At 44.2% G+C, this 9,187-nt stretch overlaps 1 protein-coding gene across 3 annotated transcripts in view; it reads right to left on the bottom strand.

Moving 5' to 3' along the window:
- Positions 1–336: 336 nt before the first annotated feature.
- Positions 337–9,187, bottom strand: part of stard8 (StAR related lipid transfer domain containing 8) — a 29,907-nt gene continuing 21,056 nt past the window's right edge. For all 3 annotated transcript variants that reach the window (XM_084449767.1, XM_084449766.1, XM_084449768.1), the window contains 10 exons: positions 7,688–9,012; positions 7,309–7,482; positions 6,418–6,577; positions 5,931–6,129; positions 4,242–4,452; positions 3,723–3,837; positions 3,199–3,420; positions 2,759–2,976; positions 2,343–2,519; positions 337–2,206 (listed from right to left, as the gene is read on the bottom strand). In XM_084449767.1, the coding sequence (XP_084305893.1) occupies positions 2,089–2,206; positions 2,343–2,519; positions 2,759–2,976; positions 3,199–3,420; positions 3,723–3,837; positions 4,242–4,452; positions 5,931–6,129; positions 6,418–6,577; positions 7,309–7,482; positions 7,688–9,012 (2,919 nt within the window). In that variant the 3' untranslated portion in view covers positions 337–2,088. The remainder of the gene's footprint in view (positions 2,207–2,342; positions 2,520–2,758; positions 2,977–3,198; positions 3,421–3,722; positions 3,838–4,241; positions 4,453–5,930; positions 6,130–6,417; positions 6,578–7,308; positions 7,483–7,687; positions 9,013–9,187) is intronic.

Genomic DNA, 9,187 nt, shown 5'->3' with positions numbered 1-9,187 from the left:
TATGTTCATTTAATATCTTGTTTTATGTGAAGCACTGTCTGCATGTGATTTGTAAATTTAGTTATGTGTTGTAAAGCACTTTGAGCAGCATTTTGTGTGAAAGGTGCTATATAAATAAAGTGTATTGTTATTATATTATCATAGTGTCCATACTATGAAACAAAAACTATGGAATTGAACCTGACATAAGATTATTTCAGGAGGAACCTTTTGATAAGACAGAGTCAGTCTCTTATTTATTCATTGTCATTTGGGCACGGAAACAAAGAAATTGACATCAGGTGGGGAAAAAACGAGATGACCTAACATAACACAGTCCACTGACTCCCAATCATAAAAAAAAACTTTTATTGATATTTCTACTCTGTGTACAGTGAGGGGATACAAATAGGTAGTAAATCAAGAGCACCAACATATGAGTTACACAAGAAAATTACAACTTTTTCAATTAAGTACAATCGCCCGGTGTTATACAAAGGCTAATTACACTGCATTTAACAAATATATACAACTTACCACTGCCTATCTTTATGCTCATTGCATTAGTAATTTTATGGCAGGACAAATTATGTAGTTGTAGTGTAGTGTAGTTTGTAGTGAAACATGAGGAAAGATCAGTCAAGGAAAGTCATTGCACTGCCACCCTTTGCATCATTCCTGTACATACACGTAATGCCCAATTGAAAAATACAGTTATAATCATCACAGACACTTGTTACTTACAACTTGTCACATCTTTATGACTTAATTAGACATAAATAATACATTGATTACAAAGAAATTCAAACATACTAATACTGTAAAGACACATGAATTGAATTGTAACAGGATACTCTACAAATTCACGGCTTCAACCACAGGATGTCCATTGTGGATCATGCTATTATACATGGCGTCTGTCAAATGTATTTTTCAATCTTTACAAATAGTTCTGTTTCCATCATCTCACTGGAGGTAGCCTCTAATTTAACCTCATTTACTGGCTAAATCATTTGTGAGGATGTTTAAAGGAAAGTAGGTCACAAACAGAACGAAGGCAAATAGGGAGACAGAATAAATTGTCCAGACCATTGTACATTTGTTCTTACTGGTAATGGTTCAGACTGTATAGCAAAGAAGCACAATAGAGTAGTGATAAGCACTGCAGCAAAACAGATGAACAGCTGAAGCAAGAACAGAACATGCACATGGTTTAAAGACAGAAAACAACCCACAAAGGTGCCTTGAACAAACATTGACTCTAATACTTATGATTGCATTAACCACACTCAGACTGGACGCTGAAATCACAGGTTAAGGTGCCATTCTCAAGTTTGAGACACATCTAGTTACACTATCAAAATATATTATCTCTGGATTTAACATGAGGAAACAAGGCATAACGTTCAACAATAATGGCAGCTATTGAGCTCTCCTGAGTTGTTGTGAAAAGCTGCTTGAAAAATATTCCATGGCATTGCATATTCCACAGCAGCACTTAGAGTATGTGTGTCATTATACAGTATGTAAGTAGTATAAATAAAGCTGTTAAAACGATTGTCCTCACATTCCGTTAGGCTCTCTGTTTCTTATTGGTTGTCAGTGGACAAGCATCAATCGGTTGAAGCGCTAATATTGTTGCTGTCGGATGAAAGCCTCATCTCCAAAATGGCAAGTTTTCAGGATCCTGAAAAAGAACATTCCAATTTCTCTGTCTTTGAACATAAAATCACTTTTTTTACAACTTTTTGAATACATTTCATTGGTCCTAGACCCATGAGATATTCAGAGATTTTAAAGGTCAGTCTGAACTGAATTTTAAAAACGACAATCTCGAGTTATGAGGTTTTCACCTGACAGCGATGATATGATAATGTACTCGAGACTGTTTTTTTTTTTTCCTTTCTGTAAATTCTTTGTGTAAGGGTACTTCCTTGATCCAGAATATATATTATAAAATCATGTCACCAGTGGCTCTTCATCAGGTATCAGTGCATTCTGAGTGAGAGCCCACTGTGATGACAACATTGTAGACTGGCTGTCAGTCAGATGTAGTCCTGATGGCTCAGTCTCTCTGAGGTGAAGCCCTGATGGGGTCCGTGGTCTGTTTCAGAACTTGGTCTCAGTTCCCCTGGCAGAGAACACAGGAAAGGAGCCCCGTATCTTAGCAACCTCCACTGCACAGAGATGTCCAAACACCTTATTGTACCACTCGGGCGATCGACCCCTGAAAATGACAGGAATAAGTTCACATGTTGGATCCTGTTTCAGTTACACACATTCAAGGGACTGGAACACATCTTCAATAACCCTCAAAGAGCATTTAAATAAGAGTTTAGATAATAACAATCGCCGATGTCTACCTGAGGTCAGCTCTGCAGTAGTGGGTCAGTCGGGACCGGCCCGTCCCGGTCGGCTCAATGAGGATACGGGAGGTGAGCAGCACGGCCCGAAGACCGGCCTCCAGATGGACATCGTCATGGTCGACTGAAGAGGACACCAACAGACACAGGCCTCGGGGCAGATCACTGCACCACCTCCTAAATCAGAATTAGCAAGCCCATCGTTGCGGTCAATACTGGTTTAAATGATTTATGCCCCAGATAAAGTTGAAAACAACACCCTGGACATGAAATTTCAGAAAACGCCTTGATTCAGCGCTATAGGGGAAACAGTGGATATTAGAATAATCAGTATTAGTTCTGCCTCTACACACATGCACCCACATGGGAATCGATCAAGGCAATTGTCAGATACCGGGTAACCACGGTGACCCTACCTCAGCACCACGAAGTCTCTGCGGGGATGGGGGGCCATGCTGTCGGTCACATAGTGATACACCTCCGTGCTGTTCTCCAGCGCCTCGATTACACGGCTGTGGAGCAGGTCATCGTCCCACAGGTGGCGCTCGCGTAAAACTCGATGCAACACTGTTTGGGGCGGGGCCTCGATTTCTGCGGTGACTTTCCACAAACGAATGGGATGGCCGTCCCCCACCTGCAGAGAACGGTGAGCTCATGATTAATCATCATCATCATCATCAAATCAATCAATCAAAAGGGGTTGCGTGGTATGGCTTTAACAAGACATTCATCATCTATCTATCTATCTATCTATCTATCTATCTATCCATCCATCTACGTATCTATCTCTCTTTCTCTCTATCTATCTAATGTTACCTCGATTTAGTGTTATTATCTAGTCTTCTATTAGCAGTACCTTCTTATATGATAATTCTGTGTTTTCTGGGCCTGGTGCGCTGTGCCATCCTTTGCTCTTCTCCGTGGCCTCCCTGAGCAGAATGTGGATGTTGTCCTCCAGGTAGGCCTGGTAATCCACAGGCTCGCCTTTCAGGTTGATCCCCAGACCGTGGAGAGGAAGGGGCTGAGCATCTGCCGCTACATAGGAGTTCCTTGATTGTAGCATCATCTCATGAGGGATCTGAAGCACCAAATAAGTGGAACATTCATTTATTTTTAGATTTAATGATAGGAAAGCACACCTGCAATAGTAGTAAATATTTATATAAATAGAAAATAGAAAATATATATAGGCCATGTCCACAGTGCCATTTTCTCTAAAAATGTGTTTCTTGAAAATGTGTATTTAATCAATTCAAAAATAACTACTGTCAACTAGAGTAACACTAATGATAAACCAAATGATTTTGACAGACGCCAATGTTAAACGGTGCAATGACCTGAATACGTCACATGTTTTCTGTGCACATTAGCATTTCATACCTGGAATAATTTCTTGCACTCCACAATCATATGACTGAGGCCCTGAGTGGCGGCCATGTTCTCACTCAGGTCCTTGTGGTCTGGTTTGACGGCGGCTCCTCTCCTGTTGATCAGCCTGCAGCAGGGTGAAATCAAATCAAATCAAACTTTATTTGTAGAGCGCATTTCATATCTCCCCTCCATTATGACACAAGTTTGTTAACGTGCAGCCTTTCAGTGAGGGAACAGTCCATCTCTGCCATGTTGCTTATATATGTGACTGTCTACTTGAGTAGTGTGCTTGAGGCAGCTCCACACTAGGCTAATCCAGTATATGAATGAATTAACGTTTTTTTATCCGTGTCAAGTCATCCTAGACAACCCATCCCTTACGGAATTATTTGACACATTTCTCTTAGAAACCAAAATATATTATTATGGCCCTACATTTCACATCCATTTCAATACTGTACTGTAGGTGCAAGCAAACGGCTAAAACAGACCAATAGCTTCTAGAGCAGCTCTATAGACCTAGCACACCTGGGGGATGTGCCCTCCTTCTTGGACACGTTGAGGTGGAGGATGGACGGAGCCAGGCACACTGCCAGATTCCCAGCGGTCATCTGGTTCTCCTCAGCCGAGGCGATGTCGCTGAGAAAGTAGAGCAGGGTCTGCAGAACCTCCCGGTTCTCGTCTGGCAGCAGGACGACGGCGGCCTGGGCCGCCTGCAGGCGCTGCTCCTTGGGAACACCTGGGAACGCCGGATGTCCAGCCAGAGAGAAAGAGGTGCACGGTGAACCTGTCGTCCCCCACCCGTGATGCATGTCGTTATCATGTGCTACAGTAGTTGTTGAATGAAATTGGTCGTCTTCTAGTCGATCTACTGTAGCGGTCAATAAAATCAACCAAAATGTCAAGAGGTTGACGTCTTTATGTTCCTCTCGGCCTACAGCTAGCTTTGTTATGAGCAGTTTGGAATCGATTCATGTCATTATAAGCACTGACAACTGCCCATTGACCGCCATTCAATCAGGAATTTCCCGATTCATTCGGCCAGGGGCACCACATCCAACTGGTTCGATACTCGTATCTCGGGTTCTGTGAGGAGTAGGTTAACAATATTCAAACTGGTGGTTTTACACTATGAGACCTTTCAGGGCCTGTATGTGTATCGTTTCTACTCGGAACTTGCCGCCCACAGACCTCGTCTGCCTCTGAGCACATGTCCACACTCCTTATGAACATTGTGTTTCATTCGCCCGTGCGTCAAGCCCATCATCCTGTTGACTCACAAGCTTTTTTACATGTCTGACCATTTCCAGATAAATTAAAGGATTCGGTGTAGATATGTTATTCATGACCATTGTGTTGCATTCGCTTCTCGTGACGTCATTGCTGAAAGTGCAATGTCGGGCAGTGAGAGCTGGGCTGCGTGCGTCCGAGCCAATCAGAGAGACTCCTTAGGCCACAAGGGCGAGCCTCTCTCCGCATGCCTCAATGTCAGTCACAGAAGTAGACAAGAGCTGCTCTGCACTGTCTGGCTCACCTTCATAGACTACCCATCTAACAGCATAACTATGTCACGATTGGAAAACATAATAGCCATACTCTATTGTGATCCGTACTATACAACATGATCAAACTACCTAAATAAGAATCATCTGATCCATGTTGTGAATATAATGACTATAGCTAATGATAATTGTACCCACAATGCACCTAATACCGATACTAGCCTATGAGGATCCTAACATTTAGAGCAAGCAGCAAAAAAGCTACTAACTCTAAAGCTCTGAACTCTGTGGATTTAGAAAGTTAGACAGGTTCTTAAATTGAAAAGATTATACTGTATACGTTCCTGAGACACCAGGCATAGTTTATTTGTGTGCAAAGCAAAATGTACTTGGTAATGGGAATTTGAAATATGAACGTACAGGGGAGGATCTTAAATCCCTTCGAGTGAGCTCTCTCCGGGTTATACTGGTGGATAATAATCAGAATTCTACCACAGGGCAAAGCTTGGGAGAGTTGTTTCAACACTGAGAACATAAGAACCAGATTGTGCCTTCTATGATAAATGATCCACCATATTATCTTTCCTTTCAATGAGATGATACTCTTGTCTAGTTTATGTTTTGCATTTTGAAGAGGTGGAAAAGCACTATGATTCAGCCTCTCTGCAAAAGAGCCCTGAAGAGCTTGGAGGTAGAGAGACTTGGAGCCACTTACACTGATAGATCTGTAGAAAGGTCTCTGTGAGCTTAGTGGTGAGGACGGGCTCGGGCAGGTCTCGGAAGTACTGTTTCAGCAGGTCGGCCACATCGTACGCGGATTGGCCCTGGTAGTTCACATGGTCTGGGGAATTTTCATTCCGCTGTCGTAGAGCCTGGATCCGAGACTTCACCCCTGACTTACGGAAAATGCCAACCTAGATAAGCATTGGTGGGAAAGACATTGCTCATTATTTGTGTATATTATACTTATGTGTCTAGCATTCCTTGTTGTCCTTTAATACAGCATTTAGAAGATACTGTATATCTTTAGATATTACTTTATTTGTTATACCACATGCAAAAATTCCTTGAGAAAAACACAGAACCAAAGGCACACAATGGTTAATATTAACATGACCTTCAAACATGGTCCATTAGAGAGAGAGAGAGAGACTGAACAGCTTGATCCTTTTGAGAGGGTGAGAGTGGTACAATTCCCCCACCTGTCCAAGACACTGGCTGCGGAGGTAGCGCATGGCCTGCTGGATGCTCTGTGGCAGGGGCTGTCCACTTCTCTGGACGTTGATGATGGGAGGGACACCAAACACCTGCTTGTCTCTGTAGTCAGGGGCTTTGCTCCTCTTCATAAACTTAGGAATGGACCTGAGATGAGGAGAAGGGGTTGTAACTGAGGTGGTTTTAGTTTTAGAACAAAATAATGTTGTTTCGTGACTACCCGTTTCCACATGCCAAATCTGATGGAAAGACAATACAGACGTTCTAAACCTAACGTCTTGTCTTGACTATTGTATGAGGCCAGGCTTAAAACCAAATTATCCCCTTCAGACCATGGAGATGTCCTCTTGTTCAGATTTTGACTATAAGCTATATTGGAAGAGACTACTGTATTTTATCTGATGCCAAATCAGGTCAGGGCTTTTGAGAGAGAGAGGGGGACAAAAAAGTTTGCGGAAAACTTTGCTGGTGATTTCACTCAGATAAACGACACAATCATGATCTTTCTTTGTTAAGGTTAAAAAATGAATCATTCTGGGGAGAAAAGAGGAATTCATCATTTTCATTCAAGTACAATTTGAATATGATTGCCCTCTTCAATGAAATATATTTTATATTCTACAGTATCACCATACAGTACATTCGTGACTTCTTAAAAAGGCTGTCTCAAGGCAATTTTGAACTGTCTAATCCAACATTACCATCAATACAGCATTTGCAGTGAAAAAAGTACAGTATGCACTTCAGGAAAATTGCTCATTCAAAGCATGACTGAATGATGTTCAAACGTAGAACAAAGAGGCAGTATTACTGCAAGTGAGCACTTATGTGCACTTTCCTCTTAGTCAATATACAGCATCTGAGCGCCCTGCACTCACCAGCTCCAGCCGTGTTTATTGAGATCACAGTACTTCTCCATGATGGCCGTCAATCTGAGCAAGGAGAACTTCTGCAGGAGGTTGAGCTGAGCGGCTGACTGGCGGTTGATCTCCTGAGATGCTGAGGTTAGACTGGGCCTGTGAGAGTTCTGGAAACTGTGCCACCGTAGCTTTCTGGAGGGGACAGGAGGAACACTTGATGAATGAAGGTGAATGCCGGGACGGGATACATGGTTGTGCTGTGAGCACTGTTAAGGTACGCAAAAGATGGCAGAACCTATCAATGTGTTTTTTTGAAGTCAGTCTGCCATGTCAGTATGTTTTCCTGTGGAAGATGAGACCAAGGTATAGACTTCTTATTAACATAATACATTTATACCTGCTTGGCCTCGTCAAGGAAGCACCAACGCCCGAGTCCCTTCGCTCTCTGGTTTCAACTTCCTCCACTTCATTCAAGGAGTTTCCTGTGCTGTCATAGTCACTGGCCGTCGTGCCTACGTCTGATATAGAACGCTCCTCAAAATGGAGGCTGGAGGAGAAAGTCGTTTCTCTGGTTTCATCCGTATCATCCTCCTCATGCCTGTCACTGAGCTCTTGACACACCTTCTTGGACCACTGGTCTATGTTCTGTTGGAGGCCATGGACGTGTTGGAGGATGTCATCCAGGTGCTCGAATACCTTTTCTCCACCGCAGCTGAAGAGCTCGTCTGAACTGCCACCTGCCTCCGGAACGTTGTCGTAGACGCTCCCAGTGGAGCTGCACGAGTTCCTCCTCCCTGGGAACATGGAGAAGTCCTGGGACTCGTGACTGCTGCCCATGGAGACAGTGGAGTCTTCCAACTGCCATCCACTCAGCTCATGGGAGGCAGTGGTGGGACACAGGCTCTCGATTGACAGGGATTTGGGGAAGGTTCCTGGCTTGTGGTCCATGGGCAGGTGAACCAGACAATCCTCTGGGCCATTTCTATATCCGATCCTCTTATTCACAGGCTTGACGTCCTTACACCCAAGGTCGTAGTCCTCCAGGTAGAGCCAACTGGTCTTTGCTTTCACCCTCTCCTCAACTGGGGGCCTGCGAGCTGTTGTGCGACAGATGGTATAGGCTTTTTTGCTGTAATTGACCCGGCTATTGTCTGTACTGTGATTTTTTAAACCAGGGAGGCTCTCATTGGGTGTGCACTGCAAGCTGTAGGGTGGCACACTAAGGCCAGTCACTTTGTCTGCACCCTTCTCTCTGTCCTTCCTCTTAAAAGACTCAATCTTCCTCAGAAAAGCCTTGGAACACCTCTTGGCCTTCTCTCTGCTAACAGTAACCTGGTCTTTGGGAGAGGCGGGCGGTTCCTCCCTGCTCAGGGTGGATTTGATGGGAGAGTGGGACTCGTGTGAGGTGAGGGTGAAGGGTTCCGCTGTGGCGGCCTGGCCAGAGGGGGGGGTCCCCCAGCTGGATGTGGTGCCCCTGGCGCTCTCCACGCTCAGGCTGCTGCTGCTGCTGCTGTCAGACGTCACCTCCAGGTTGCTGAAGTCACTCAAGATGCTCTCGCTGCTGGCCGACGCTCGCATGGGCAGCATGGCGGAGGAGAGGACCTCCACGCTGGGGGAGACGTGTGGGGAGAGGTTCCGCAGCCGCGACCAGGTCTTGCTCTCTCGCTGGAAAGCCCAGCGGTCACTGATGGCGCAGAGGTCATCTTCTTCAGAGTCTTCGCTCTAAATCATGAGGGAAGATCAAAGCCAAAAGTTTGCATCGCAGTTATTAATGGACAACGATTCACCTTAAGGACTTTGGAGTGAAAAGTTGATAAATACAAATTAAGACAGACATCATGACATTATGAAGAATACAGGAATAATGAAGACATGGTTCATGATCATTTCTGGTCCA

The sequence above is a fragment of the Borostomias antarcticus genome, assembly GCF_949987555.1.
Source record: "Borostomias antarcticus genome assembly, chromosome: 15".
In the NCBI taxonomy this organism is placed as follows: Eukaryota; Metazoa; Chordata; class Actinopteri; order Stomiiformes; family Stomiidae; genus Borostomias; species Borostomias antarcticus.
The sequence above is the reverse complement of the archived record's forward strand: the minus strand, read 5'-3'. Positions and strand labels throughout refer to the sequence as shown.